The sequence below is a fragment of the Scyliorhinus canicula genome, chromosome 1 (assembly GCF_902713615.1).
Source record: "Scyliorhinus canicula chromosome 1, sScyCan1.1, whole genome shotgun sequence".
NCBI classification, from domain to species: Eukaryota; Metazoa; Chordata; class Chondrichthyes; order Carcharhiniformes; family Scyliorhinidae; genus Scyliorhinus; species Scyliorhinus canicula.
This window is the reverse complement of record NC_052146.1, coordinates 186,945,341-186,961,235: the sequence shown is the minus strand read 5'-3', so window position 1 is coordinate 186,961,235 and position 15,895 is coordinate 186,945,341. Positions and strand designations below refer to the sequence as shown.

Below are 15,895 nucleotides of genomic sequence, written 5' to 3'. Positions count from 1 at the left end.
GGAACACACAGTATGGGAAGGTATTTAATTGGGGGAGTGTAAATTATACTGCTATTAGACAGGAGCTGAGGAGCATAAAGTGGGAAACATTGTTCTTGGGGAAATGCACAACGGTAATGTGGGGGTTGTTTAAGGAGTACTTGCGAGTGATGTATGTTTTTGTCCCACTGAGACGAGGAAGGAATGGTAAGGTGAAGGAGCCTTGGATGACAAGAGAAGTGGAGTTTCTAGTCAGGAGGAAGAAGGAAGCTTGCGTAAGGTTGAAGAAGCAACGATCTGACGGCTCTAGAAGGTTACAAGGTATCCAGGAAGAAACTCAAAAATGGACTGAGAAGAGCTAGAAGGGGGCATGAAAAAGCCCTGGCGGAAAGAATTGGGGAAAACCCCAGGGCGTTCTACACTTATGTGAGAAATAAGAGGATGATCAGAGTGAGAGAAGGGCCAATCAGGGATAGTGGAGGGAACTTGTGTCTAGAGTCTGAGGAGATGGGGGAGGCCGTAAATGAATATTTTGCTTCAGTATTCACTAGAAAGAGGAACATCGTTGCTCATGAGAACAGTGTGAACCAGATTATTGACTCGAACAAGTTGATATTAAGGAGGAGGATGTGCTGGAAATTCTGAAAAGCATCAGGATAGATAAGTCCCCTGGGCCTGACGGAATATGCCCAAAGTTAGTACGGGAAGCGAGGGAGGAGATTGCTACGCCATTGGCAACGATCTTTGGGTCCTCACTCTCCACTGAAGTAGTACCGGATGATTGGAGGGAGGCAAATGTTGTTCCCCTGTTCAAGAAAGAGAATAGGGAAATCCCTGGGAATTACAGACCCATCAGTCTTAAGTCTGTGGTGAGCAAAATATTGGAAAGGGTTCTGAGAGATAGGATTTATGATTATTTAGAAAAATATAGTTTGATTAAAGATAGTCAGCATGGCTTTGTGAGGGGCGGGTCATGTCTCACAAGCCTCATTGAACTCTTTGAGGATGTGACGAGATACATTGATGAAGGTCGGGCAGTGGATGTGGTGTATATGGATTTCAGTAAGGCATTTGATGAGGTTCCCCATGATAGGCTCATTCAGAAAGTTAGGAAGCATGGGATACAAGGAAATCTGGCTGTCTGGATACAGAATTGGCTGGCCGAAAGAAGACAGCGAGTGGTAGTGGATGGAAAGTATTCCGTCTGGAGGTCAGTAACCAGTGGTGTCCCGCAAGGATCTGTTCTGGGACCTCTGCTCTTTGTGGTTTTTATAAATGACTTGGATGATGGATAGAGGTGTACAAGGTGATGAGAGGCATGGATAGAGTGGATAGCCAGAGACTTTTCCCCAGGGTGGAAATGACTATCACGAGGGGACATAATTTCAAGGTGACTGGAGGAAGGTATAGAGGCGATGTCAAAGGTCGCTTCTTTACACAGAGTGGTGGGGGTGTGGAATGCATTGCCAGCATAGGTGGCGGAGGAGTCAGAGTCATTAGGGACATTTAAGCGACTCTTAATGTGGACAGCAGTAAATTGAAGGGGTGTAGGTTAGGTTGATCTTAAATTAGGATAAATGGTTGGCACAACATCGTGGGCTGAAGGGCCTGTACTGTGCTGTACTGTTCTATGTTCTGTGTAAAAACAATTACAGAACACCTGAAACTACAGGCCGATTAGCCTAACATCTGTCATTTGGAAAATGCTACAATCTATTATAGCAGGGTATTTAGAAAATCTTAATGCAATCAAACTGAGTCAACACAGTTTTGTGAAAGCAAAATTGTATTTGACTAAATTATTAGCATTCTTTTGAGAAAGTACCACGCGATGTGGACAAAGAGGAACCTGTCGACGTAGTGTACTTTGATTTCCAAAAGGCAATTGCTAAGGTGCCGCATCAATGGTTAACTACTCAAAATAAGAGATTATGGTGTTAGGAGGTAACATAGCAGCATGGATAGAGGAATGGTTAGCTAACAGGAAGCAGAGATTAGGGATAATGGGTCATTTTCACATTGGCAATTATGGAGTGCCACAGAGATCAGTGCCTAGGGCCTCAACTATTTACAATCTATGCAATGACTTGGATGAAGGAATGAATGATAAATTTGCTGATGATTCAAGGATAGGTAGGAGAGTAGTTTGTGAAGAGGACCTAGGGGTCTGCAAAGGGGTATAAATAGAGTAAGTGAATGGGCAAACAATTGACAGATGCAGTATAATGATGGAAAATGTGCATTTGTTCACTTTGGCAGGAAGAATAGAAAAACACTAGACTGAAATGAGAGGGATAGCAGAGCTCTGCAATACACAACAGATCTAGTTGTCCTGGTAAATGAATCACACTTTGGCACGTAGGTACAGCAAGTGATTCAGGAAGCAAATTGAATGCTGGTGTTTGTAGCAAGGGTAATGGGATATAGAAGTTGGGAAGTTTGGTTACAGTGGTAGAATTATATCTGGAGTACTGAAAATACTGGTTTGATGTTTTCACACTGGGATGATGTTTACAATAGGGTTCCCCGATTGTTGGATTGGATCTATTACTCTTTTTAATTGTTATAAACTTGGGTGTAGGGAACAACAACATGAAGTTCACAGGTCATATAAAGCTTAGCAAAGTAGTAGATAATGAAGTGGATAGTTACATAGTTCAAGATGACATTGGATAGTGAAATGGGCAGAAGCATGGCAGTGAAGTTTGCACTTGGGAGGAAGAATATGGAAAGACTGTAAACTATAAATAGCATGATTTTGAAAAGTATGGGTTGGAAATGAGTAGGGAGACCTTGGTGGCACATACACTAAACCTTAAAGGAGGCAGGGCAAGTTGATCAGTTGATTAAAAACAACTTGGGTTACTTTGATAAAGAGAGGGATAGAATTTAAAAGTAGATATAATACCGCCTTACCCAGTGAGTCCTCTGTGACCTGTTCTTGAGATCCTTCAGTTGTCCAATTCTGATTCCTCATATAATTGAAACAGCTTTTTCTACAATGATATACGATTATTTTTCTGTTAGCTGATCAAGTAGCAGCCTTTGTTTTCTTTAGCTTTTCCTTCTATTTAACTCATAGATACCTGTAGTTGTAGAAAATTGTTGGCATCTTATTCATCTTGTACAATACGTAACCAACTCCAAAACGTGATCTCCAGACTGGGTAAAGATGCTTGCAGCAATTTTTTAATGGTGGATAACATGGGAAACCTATATCCTGTTTTGTAAAGATGGCAGGTATAGAGGTATAACATTGAAATCAAACACCCGCAATGCAGTTGAGAGCCTGATATAAATTTAACAACTAACAGCAAGGTTCCCAATGGCACGGGAAACCAAGCAGCTAAATGGAGCCTGGAGCAGCTAGCTTCAGAAAATAAGTGCTTTTTATAGCACCCTTGTGGGCCAGGAGTGGAAGGAGGGCTGCCCATGCCCTCCCTGTCCCCTCAAGTAAACCTGCTGAATATGGCCTTTCCTCGTCATCTGCTGACACACAATCCCCAACCTCCTGCCCTGCAACCTACTGACCTCTTGCTTCAACCTGCAATCTTGCCCTCCCTCGATTGCCAGTCTAATTTGCCCCCACCCCCATAATCTTGTATCACTCCAGATTGTAGGACTGAGCGGCCCAGCCAACCCAAAACAGCAATATTTCCTGGTTGCCAGGGACAATCGCCAGTGGTGTTTTGCCACTGGCTTTCCTGCCCACCAACTGGATAGGCTGTCGTTGTGGCCAGCCATTTGCTGGAAAGCAGAAAAAAAATAAATGATTTTCCTATCACATCTGTTCGGTTTCCAGGTTCCCATGCCTGGCTATTGTGTTCTCCCACCCCTTTCCCATAAATATTAAAATCCTGGTCTCAGTGCCCCTAAGTTAGGAAGAAGGGGAATTATTGAAGGACTGTATTCATTTATAGGTACCCAGAGATGTTTACTGAAAAATGACGATGTGTAAACATTGTATAAGAGTGGGTTTTCCTCTATCTATGTCGTCCACCAGCACTCCCAACAAGAATGTGGCACCAAAGTGTCAGTGTGTGTGAACTGTTCCCACCCAATTCCAGCAAGAGTTGTAGCTTTCAAGGGGTAGAGTGATAAAGTAGTATTTTTCCTTTCTAAAAATCTGTATATTGTTGAAGGTGGGATCTCACCTTGCTTTATATTGGCGAATTCCAAGCAAGCAAAGTAAAAACATTTTATGGAATTAAACAGCGGGTCCTGTGCCAGTCTAGAGAGATACAGCCCCCTTGGGCTCACTGAGGTGTAGAACCGATGGTCTGGAGTAATCTACAAGTCCACACTAATGACTTCTCCACCAAGGAAAAAGGCACGTGGCTAAGGGAGTAGTAGAAATCTTGAGTTAAAATATATTTTAAATACTAATCTGTTCTTGTAGACTTCCTGATTTAATAAAACATATTTTTCTTGCAGATGCAGAGAAAGGAGGCACTTTAAAAGTTGAGGATTATAGAAGAGAAGCCAAACGCGGTAAGAGCTACAAAATTAGCCAGCAGCATGAGTTTTTCTGCTACTGATAAAATTACCTAAATTTTAGGTAAGGATTTGTGTATCCTTGATTTGAAAAGGTCTTAATCTATGCAGCTGGATTTCAGTAAGCTACTTTACTAAGGACAATTACATACCAGAGTCCTTTCTATGTTGTTAAAGTAGAAATTCTAGATACAACAAAAAAATACTAGCTCATTCTGAGCAGTGAATCTTTGTTCACTCACCCATTCGCACTCCTATGTTTTATTGACATAAACTAAGTGCTAACTCTAGCGATACGCAATTTCTCTTTGCATTTTGGAACCCATCTCATTCGAGATGCAGCATGTGAATGCTGTCTTGGTGACTTAGGCCCTCCCATTATGTGCCAAATGGAACACTGAGTTAATGATTTTATACCTTGATGTCTACCATAGCTGGTTCTCATTTTGGCTCTTGGAGGAGGTGATTTGCAGTGACCTGATCAAAGTCTTCAAGATATTAACAGGAAAAGACAGGATAGATAAAGATAAACTCTTTCCGCTGGTTGTAGATTCTAGAATTTAGGGGCATGGTCTAAAATCATTCAGGAGAGATATTCAGAACCCACTTCTACACTAAAGGGTTGTTTTGATTTGATTTATTATTGTCACATGTATTAGTATACAGTGAAAAGTATTGTTTCTTGCATGCTGTACAAACAATGCATACCGTACATGGGGAAGGAAGGAGAGACTGCAGAATATAATGTTACAGTTATAGCAAGGTGTAGAGAAAAGATCAACTTAATACGAGGTAGGTCCATTCAAAAGTCTGATGGCAGCAGGGAAGAAGCTGTTCTTGAGTTGGTTGGTACGTGACCTCAAACTTTGGTATCTTTTTCCTGACTTAAGGTGGAAGAAAGTATGTCCGGGTGCATGGGGTCCTTAATAATGCTGGCTGCCTTTTTGAGGCAGCGGGAATTATAGATAGAGTCAATGGATGGGAGGCTGGTTTGCATGATAGACTGGGCTACATTCACGACCTTTTGTAGTTTCCTGCGGTCTTGGGCAGAGCAGGCTCCATACCAAGCTGTGATACAACCAGAAAGAATGCTTTCTATGGTGCATCTGTAGAAGTTGGTGAGGGTCGCAGCTGACATGCCAAATTTCCTTAGTCTTCTGAGAAAGTAGAGGTTTGAACTCTCTTCCACAAACGCAATTGCCGCTATATCAGTTAATGATTTCAAATCTGCGATAGATAGACTTTTGTTAAAAAAAGGTATTAAGGTATATGGAGTTAGGCCATGATCTTATTGAATGGCGGAGCAGGCTCGAGGGGTTGAATGGCCTACTTCTGTTCCTAGGTTTCTAGCAGCTTGGTGATTTTTGTTTTTATTGTCTTTTCTGGCTCTTCTCAATTGAAAGGATTAATCGGCAGGCCTTCTTGACCCCTTCACCGAGGGTGTGCTGTTTTATCTAACGAGGGAATGAATGAATTAGATGTTTGAGGGATGAAAGCACGGTGCTTTATGTCCATTCTATGGTCTTGCTAGGCACTAGAAGAATTTGAGTTACCTAGTCTAAATAGACCTTGCACAATAAGAAAGTTAAAGTTGCTCATAGTGGTATTATAAAACAAACATTGTCCTGGGTCAGGGGTTAATCATCAAGAAGGAAATGTTTTTCTCCAGGAACAAAACTAAGATTGTCCTTTTGTAGTTTAAAATTAACTTTGAGTGGAAGAGAAAGACAACATAGGAAAATCCTAAATTGTAAATACATTTCTTCCGTTATTATGTTTCCTCGGTTATTATAAATGGTTTTTGGATCTGTCTTTAATATGGTCCATTATATAGCATTAATTAACCTACTCTATAATGATTGCCTCAATAATTTATCCAGTGAATGACTTACGCACTCAGATTAAGAAGATCCTATTTTTGATCCCTGGCTTGGGTTGAACTAGCTGACCTCAGCCAGGCTTCTTGAATTGATTTTGATACACAATAGATTAAAGAGAAGAAAAATTCCATTCTTCACAATTTCATTAAATCTAGGAATAGGAGCAGGCCATTCAGCCTGTCAAGCTTGCTCCACTATTCAGTAGGTTAATGGCTGATCTGATTGTGTGTTCTTATCTCCACTTTCCTGCCTTCCCCATAACGCTCGACTCACTTGTCGACCAACAATCTGTCAAACTCAGCCTTTTTTAAAAATAAATTTAGAGTACCTAATTCATTTTTTCCAATTAAGGGGCAATTTTAGCATGTTCAATCCACCTACCTTGCACATCTTTGGGTTGTGGGGGCGAAACCCACGCAAACACCGGGAGAATGTGCAAACTCCACACGCACAGTGACACAGAACCGGGATCGAACCTGGGACCTCGGCGCTGTGAGACTGCAATGCTACCACAGCGCCACCATGCTGCCGTGGCCTTGAATATATTCAGTCACGCAACCGCTAAGAGAATTCCAAAGACCATCAACAAGCTGAAAGAAGAAATTTTTCCTCGTCTCAGTCTTAAGTGGGAGATGCCTTATTTTTAAACTGTCTCATATTGCTAGATTCTCCATGAGGGAAATCATCATCTCAGCATTTACCCTGTCAAGCCACCTCAGAATCTTATTTCTATATGATCACATCTCGTTCACCTAAAGTCCAATGAATATATGCCCAACCTGTTCAACTTTCATCATAAGTCAACTGAGTAAACCTTCTCCAACCGCCTCCAATGCAAATATATCATTTCTTTAGTAAGGAGAACAATTATGTACACCAAGGCCAATGTTCCATTCGGCTACCAAATTACTTGCTGTGCTTTCATGTTAACTTTTTGTGATTCATGTACATGGACGTTCAGTACTGTAGCATTCTGCAGACTCTCTTCATTTAAAATAATATTCTGTTTTGCTATTCTTCGGCCCAAGTGGACAACTTCAGATTTCCCACATTATACTCCATCTGCCGAAGTTTTGCCTGAACACTTAAGCTATCGATATCCATTTGCAGACACATTGTATCCTCACAACTTGCTTTCCTACCTATCTTTGTATAATTTGTCGACAATACATTTGGTCCTTTCATCCAAGTTATTAATATAGACGTAAAATAGTTAAAGCCCCAGCACTGATCCCTGTGGCACTCCACTAATACGTTTGCCAACCTGAAAATGACCCATGTATCCTGACTCTTTTGTTTCCTGTTAGTTAGCCAATCTTCTATCCATGCGGTTATATCACCCTCAACACCATAAGCCCTTGTGCAATCACCTTTTATGTGAAACTATTAAATGCTTTCTGGAAATCCAAATGCAGTATATTTACTGGTATCCATTTAGCCACACTTCTTGATACATCCTCAAAGAACTCTGATATATTGAAACACTATTTGCCTTTCACAAAACCATGTTGGCTCTGCCTGATTGTATTACGATTTTGTAAATGCCCTGCTGCTACCTCCTGTCAGCTATGAAGAGAGGCTGGTTAGACTGGGGCTGTTCTCCTTAGAGCAGCAAAGGCTGAGGGCTATAAGGGGCAGGAGATTTAGAAGGGATTTAGGGGAAAACATTTTCACCCAGAGGGTGGTGGGAATCTAAAACTCACTGTCTGAAAGGGTGGTAAGGCAGGAACCCCCACAACATTTAAGAAGTATTTACATGAGCACGTGAGACATCGTAGCATACAAGGTTATGGACCAAGTGCTGGAAAATGGGATTAGAATTGAAAGGTTCCTGATGGCGGAAGAGCCTCTTTCTGTGCTGTAAAACTCTGTGGGCGGGATTCTCCGGCTGCGTCAGCCCGGCGACAGCGAATCCCGCCAGAGGCCAATGGACTTCTTCATTGTCTGCATCTCGCCCGTGTCGTTCTTGCAGCGGGAGGGGTGGAAGAATCCGGCCCTATGGCTCAAATGGATTCTAGCATTTTCCCCAAAGACAGATGTTAGGTGAACAGACCTATAGTTTCCTGCTTTCTGTCTCCCTTCTTTTTTGAATTGTGTTTTTTGCAATCTGCTGGGACCTCTCCAAAACTTAGAGAATTTTGGAAAATGACAGACAGCCAATGCATTCACAATCTCTACAGCCACATATTTTAAGACTGCAGGATGCAGGCCATTAGAACCAAGGGACTTGCCAGCCTTTAGCCCATTTGTGTTCCTGCAGGAAGTACACATGTACGAACATTGATTGGGGATAGGTTTGGACTCTAGTACAATGCGTTCTGTAGTGGAATAACCCACTGATCCTTACTGCTATGGTTTACACTCGCACATGCAATTAAGAGGGAGTATCTAGTGTCCATGTGGAGAAACATTGACATGAGGAGAGGGGGAAACAAAATTTCCATTTTTCTTTAAATATTAGAGAACAACTGTAGGAAATGGCAAGAGGGAAAGGAGTACCAGAAATTTTACCTGCCCCTTTTACTTTGTAAATAGCAAAAGCAAAGATCGATCTTTCTTCGTGAATTACTCAACATGTAAACAAGTAATTTTCTACTTTAATTATTCACAACTGTAAGAACCTTTTTCATCTCTACATACTAACCTAATCTTGTTCTTGTGGTACTCCTATAACATGGATAATAAAAGCAAACTACTGCAGATGCTGGAATTTGGAAATAAAAACAGGTAATGTTAGGACAATGCAGCGTGTCTGGCAGCATCTGTGGAGAGGGAAACAGAGTTAACTGTATGACTTCAGAGCTAAAGAGTGAGAAACGTCACATCACAAATCTCACTCTCTTTATATCTAAAGACGAGACATACAGAGGTGAAACACTAATTCTGTTTCTCTCTCTCTACACGTGCTGTCAGATCTGCTGCGTTTTTCGTGCATTTCCTGTTTTTATTCCTCTGACACGGATCCTGTTTAAGCTATTCTAAGAGTAACTTGTCTTTTTTTGCCCAGTACAGCTTCCTTTATGCTGTCATTCAACACTGATCTCGGGTAACCTTTGTGCTGGTGAAATTTGAAAGTTGCCATGTATATGATCTAACTCGACAAGTTTAAATCTTTTTCAGGTAGTTCTGCAATAAATGAAAATCTGTTGTTTTTATTTTGATTTAGTATGTCAAAGTATGGAATCTAAATCAACAGATAAACCGTTTCTTTGCATGGATCTTATATATATAACAGTGCTGCTAGAAGAACTTGGTTTTCAGAAAGATGCAGTCTTGAAGGTAATTTCCGATGTCTTAATAAAGTTGACTACTTTTGTTCAGCATTCATGTTGTAATTCATATATGGTATCTTACCATTTGTGACTCTCATTACAGCTTGCCAGGAAGATCGATGGCGTTGAAAGCAGTTGGGCACTGGGAGCCACGTTCCATTATATTGACTCTCTTCACAGAAACTAATGTGAACAATTAACAAATGTTTATGTTATAGAAAATTTCAATCAGGGTTGAACTCATTGTATAAAATATTGCTTCCCCTGTGTGGGGAGCTTAGAAATCTTCAAATGTGGGTCTGGGCATTGTGAATTATTAAACTGCTAATGTCTGCACCATGATGTGACATGTGATGTTTAACCTAATGAATCATAAGGTTACGAATTGGTGCAATGCTCCAACATCTTGGCAGTCATTCTGCACAAATCTACCAACCAAAATGACTAGAGAGAAATATTTTTAGTTGCAATAACTGATTTTAATTGACAAATGTTTGTAGGAGACAATAGCATAACTACTTGAATTAGAAGAGACTATGGGATGGGCTTATTGTGATTAAACAGTGTCGGTGTTTGTATTTTGGAAGACCTACAGTGCAAGCTGGTCCATGCCCAAAAACAAATTTTCACAGATCAGAATTTCAGTTAACTGCTTTTCATGATTCCCTTTCCTAGCCATGAAGGTAAAATTCTTGTTTTTGTGGAAAATAAGGAATTGATTATTTGAACTCAATTTGTATGTAGATAAAAGCTGTTCGCTATCACTAGCAATTTTGATCCAGCACTCCACCTATAACTGAAAGACAAAACAATGATGGTATCTGTTATCAAAAGATCACCATTATTTGGGAGAGTGGAGGAAATATTTGAGGAGAATCTTGGTTTTCCCTAGTCTCTGCCTCCTTAGTAGATTGTCCAAAGTCCTGTCTGAATTGGAAATGGGTGCTTCTGGAACCCTTATGACCTTGTTCCCAACATTGTGTGTCTGCATGATGACCTAATTTCCTTTCAAAGGAAGACTACATCCATTATCACTTTTCCAGTTTCCTTATAGATGCCATTTAGGGAAAGTGCTAAATGAAATGGTTTTGTAATGTATTTTCTATATCTTCACCTAACACAGTCAATCCATTTTTCCTGTGGGGAATGCTGCAGTGATATATCCCCAGCTGATATGTGAAGCAAGTGCCGAGTAGCACTGAAAATGAAATTAGGAGCCAGGCAGCATCTGTAGATGGAGAAATAGGCTTAATGTTTCAAGTTGATGACCGTTTGTCAGTTCTGAAAAAGTTAGGGATATAACAAGTTTTAAGCAATTACAGAGGCAGTGAGGGGGAGAGAATAAAAGGGTAGGCCTGTGATGCGAGCGAAGGCAGAAGAGACTAAATTATAAGAGATGTTGGTGCAAAGCAAAAGGTGATGATAATGGGACGAGTAAGAAACAAAAGATGTTTCTAGAGAAGGTGTAAGTGGGAATAGCAGAATCAATAGCTGTATCTGCCACCCAAAAAAATAGTCTATGATCTGAAATTGTTGAATTCCATGTTAAGTTTCAGAGTTCGTAAAACGCCCAATGAAAGAAACTGTGCTGTTCCTTGCTTGTATTGAACTTCATTGGAACAGTCTAGGAGGCCAAAACTAAGAAACCGGAGTGGTGGTAGGCCAGAAAAAGTTTTCAATGATAGGCAATCAGAAACCCAGGGTCATGCTTTGTGGGTGTACTCTGCAAAGCATTTTCTCCATCTGCATTGGGTCTTCCCAGTGTAAAAGTGGCAGCATCATGAAAAGCAAATTAAACTGAAAGAGGTAATAAATTGCTGTTTTGCTTGGATGGTGTTTGAGGCCTTGGATGGCAGGAAGGGAGGAGCTAAAATGAAATGAAAGGGCATCTGTGGCATTTCTTGCACTTGCATGGGAAGGGACAGGGCTGAAAGAGTAGCTCAGGGTGTTGCTGAGGTAATGATCCTTCTGGAGTGCTGAAAGATTTCTTCACTGTCGTGGCAGATAATGGTCCATTCAATCTGAAGGCTAGTTGTTTGAAAGGGGTGGGGCAAGGAATCCTGTAGTGCTTCTGAGAGGAAATGGAAAAAGGGATAGCAGAAGTGTGGGGGTTCAGAGTTCAGTCAACCATGGAAGGGCAGCATGGCGGCACAGTGGGTAACACTGCTGCTTCACGGCGCTGAGGTCCCAGGTTCGATCCCGGCTCTGGGTCACTGTCTGTGTGGAGTTTGCACATTCTCCCCGTGTTTGTGTGGGTTTCGCCCCCACAACCCAAAGATGTGCAGGGTAGGTGGATTGGCCACGCTAAATTGCCCTTCATTAGAAAAAAATTGGGTACTCTAAATTATTATTTTTTTAAACCATGGCAAAGGATCCCTGGCGTGGCAGGGGGACCTGTTGGAATTCTTGACTCTTGAGAAGGTTAAGTTTGAACTGAGGGGAAGGATGGAGGGGTTCTACAATTCATGGGCTTGATTCATTATGCACTTTCAAGAACTGGATGACATCAAACATTAGTTGAGGCATGTGGGTGGGAGGGTTGGGGTGAGGGGGGCTGCGTGTGTTAATGGTGACTATGGGTGATCCCTAATTCCTTGTCATTTGTTTGTGTGAACATGCGGGCTAATGTTTGGGGTTTGGTGGGAGGATGGGACCGTTGTTACTGATATGGGGATTGATATATTTGTTACTGATTATTGTTTATTGTTGGTGGGTGTAAATTTGGGAGAAAATGTGAAAAAGGAGAATAAAAAATATATTTTTTAAAAACCATGATGAAGGATGTGCGGAGGAAACCCTCAGTTGAGGAAAAGGGAAAACATTGGTAACATTAGCATGGAGGGTAATATCATCGGAACAGATGCAATGGGGAAATATGGAGAATGGAAAAAGGTCTGCGCAGTATTTTCAGTTTTTGATTCCAGTATCGCAATGTTTCGCTTTGGTAGAAGTGTAAGTGACATTGGTATCCACTGAAAATTGGCTAATGTTCCTGGGATTAAAGACCGAGATACGGGTGCATCCAGAGGGTGGACAGAATTTCACTCTTCCTCCGATTTCTCCCCATGAAAGTTAAGAATTTCCGGAGCAACCAACGTGATTGTACCATTGTTTCATTCTGCCTTGTTCATCCAATGAGATTTAAACACCCATTCTTCCTTCCCCGCCTGATTACAAGTGGGTTTATTTGTACTTTTTTAATAAATACATATTGTTACGTAACCCGTGCACGATGTTTAAAAATTGAAAGTGGAATCCGAATTTGCAAATAAACATCTCTCCCAAATATGGTGTGAAATTTTAATTTTTGGTGTACAACTTGTAGCTTTAGAACATAGAACAGTACAGCATAGAACAGGCCCTTTGGCCCGAGCAATTGTTTAAGCATATTATGCATTATTGTTGATGTTGAACTTTTGAACAGAAAGGTGAAACTTTTGTCACTTATTGGGCTTCTCATGGAGACCCAAGTGTTCTTCGATAGTTACATTTTTTTTTTTTGCAGCATTGAACAACACGAGGTAGTCCATTTAGCCCATCAGGTTTATGCTGGCTCCTTTGTAGAGCAGTCCAGTTGATCCTAATACTTACACTTCCTTTTTCCAGGTTTTTATTCAATTCCCTTTTGAAACTTATTATTGAAACTGGTTCAAGCACCCTATCAGGGAATGTATACCATTAATTTGGTAAAACTTCTTTTTCCTGTGTCAATTCTGCTTATTTTACCAGTCACAAATCAGTGCCCTCTGGTTTTCAACCGTTCAGCCATTGGACACACTGTCTTAAGACTATGATAAGACCATAAAACATAGAAGCAGAATTAGGCCATTCGGCCCATTGAGTCTGCTCTGCCATTAAATCATGGCTGATGTTTCTCATCCCCATTCTCCTGCTACTCCCCAAAATTCTTGATTCCCTTATTAATCCCTAAACCCTTCATGATTTGCAACACATCAAAGTCTCATGTTAATCTTCCCTGTTCTGTAGAGAACAGCCCAACTTCTCCCAGTCAATCCACACCACATAAACTGTAACCCTCATCCCTGGAATCACTCTAGTCCCTTCCATGCCCTCTCCCAAAGACTTCACAACCTTCTGGAAGGAATAAACTGGCTCTCATCCATTTTGTTGGAGAGCCATTTTGATTCCTGTCTGTCCAGGAAAAGGACAAAGAAGGCATATGCAATTAGAGAGAATAGCAATAACTTTCAAAGTCAACCCGAGTGGTTTTTTTTTGTTTGATTTGTGCACTTTGGTTACATTGAGAATTTGTAGCACATTATATCTTACCGGCAGCTTCTCTTCCCAATTATAAGCTGTTCATTAAATAATTCTGATTTTTAAAAACTCTTCAGAAACTTCTTAAAGATTTTATGCAGTATTATATTGTCCTTACAATTGATTATAGGTCATAAAGTCATTTTTTAGAGAAACGAAATTTGCAGAACGTGGACACAGAATTTGCCGGGAAATACATTGCTTGCTGTTATTGTGCAAACAACTCAAAATAGTGACAATGAAGAAATACCCATGAGTTGCGAATCTCCACAAATTGCTGGTCAGTTTGCATCACTCTTCCAGTGGCTTCACAAAAACTAGCTTGCTCTCAATCCCCCTGTGAGTTTCAAGATATTGGTACATTTACACTGCAAACGGGTTAAACCGAATGACAAGACTGCAATGCCACTCGACCTCGCCAGGAAATTAACATTTGAAATTGTGGAGTCTTATTCTGCAGGTAGTAAATTGTTCTTGAAGAATGTTTTAAAATATTAAACATTTACAATTTTTACCTTTTTTTTCTCCATCTTTCTTTACCTAATTTGATTATAATTCACCGTTTCCTTGTTTGTTGTTCACTTTTCTTAATTCTCAATTCTTAAGATTCACTGTTGGTTCTGAGGTTCATCAAGGTCCTCTGCCTCATTGCTATTATCAATTTGAACATCCAGCAACTGGTACAGAAATGATGGGCTCTATTGCCTCCATCTGTGTCATAGGTTTTCTGTGTGCAAGATTTTAAGTATTGGTGGGAAACCCATCCCTGCTGACCATAGCAGCCTCAACAATTTAATGCTTCGAGAAGGGTGAATTGACTGGGCATGGGGCTTCAATCCCAGAGAGCTGCTGGCTAATTGATTTGTCATCACCCCACCCTCTATGACCATCCTATTCTTCTCCCCGGTCTTTACCACCAGAACTTGTGCTCGCCAGGGGCTGTTGCTAGCCTCGATGACCTCTTCCTTCAGAAGCCGCTGGACCTCGGACCTGATGAAGACCGGATCCTGGGCACTGTATCGTCTGCTCCTGGTGGTGACGGGTTTGCAATCCCGGGTGAGATTTGCAAACAGGGAGGGGGGGGGAGATCGACCTTGAGGGTCGCGAGGCTGCAGACAGTGAGGGGAGGTATAGGGTCGCCGAATTTAAATCTGGAGGTTATATTGGAAGTCTAACCCCAGGAGTGTGGCTGCCGCGCAGAGGTGGGGGAGGACGTAAAGCCTGTAATTCTTGTACTCCCCTGGACTGAGGGGTTCGCTACACAATAACCCTTTATCTCGACCAAATGGGGGGCCGAGGCCAGGGAGATTTTTCGATTGACAGGGTGGACAGGAAGAGAACAGTGTCTTACCGTGTTGGGTATGAAACTCTCCGAGCTCCCAGAGTCGAGCAGACAGGACGTTTTGTGCGCGTTGATCAACACCTTCATCGTCGCTATAGAGAGGGTGCGGGGTCGAGACTGGTCCAAGGTGACTGATGCTAGTCGTGGCAGGAGATCGGAGTCGTCATCGGGTGGTGCGTAGTCACCCGCGCTGGGGTCCTCGGAGCCGGTCCAAAATGGCGGCGCCCACTGGTCGCACATGGCGGGGTTGGACAAAATGGCGGCGCCCGTACCCTGCACGTGGTGTCGGAAGAACAAGATGGTGGCGCCCGGAAGCCGCACGTAGCGTTGGGGGAGGAGGACGGTGAAGTTCGCGGGCCGCACGGGGTCCGTGGAGAGAGTCGGGGCGGCGTCCAGCTGTCGTCGCCCGGGACCGCAGCGACCGCCCTGGCTTGGCAGACTGACATAAAATGGCCCTTCTTACCGCAGCCCTTGCACATTGCCGATCGGGCTGGGCAACGCTGTTGGGGGTGTTTTGCCTGTCCACAAAAATAGCAACGGGGCCCAGCGGGGTTTCCAGGATGTCTTGCAGCACAGGCCTGAGGTGATTCAGAGTCCGTAGGGGAAGAATAATTCCACGCTGCCCCGGGGGCCGCCGCGCGGTCGGGGGT

The 15,895-nt window shown here is 42.2% G+C and overlaps 1 protein-coding gene across 1 annotated transcript in view; it reads left to right on the top strand.

The window, feature by feature from the left end:
* entpd6 (ectonucleoside triphosphate diphosphohydrolase 6) overlaps positions 1-9,961 on the top strand; it is a 102,978-nt gene extending 93,017 nt beyond the window's left edge. Inside the window, exons 12-14 of the mRNA XM_038804827.1 lie at positions 4,414-4,470; positions 9,520-9,632; positions 9,729-9,961. Of these exons, the coding sequence (XP_038660755.1) occupies positions 4,414-4,470; positions 9,520-9,632; positions 9,729-9,812 (254 nt within the window). The 3' untranslated portion in view covers positions 9,813-9,961. The remainder of the gene's footprint in view (positions 1-4,413; positions 4,471-9,519; positions 9,633-9,728) is intronic.
* The last annotated feature ends 5,934 nt before the right edge of the window (positions 9,962-15,895 follow it).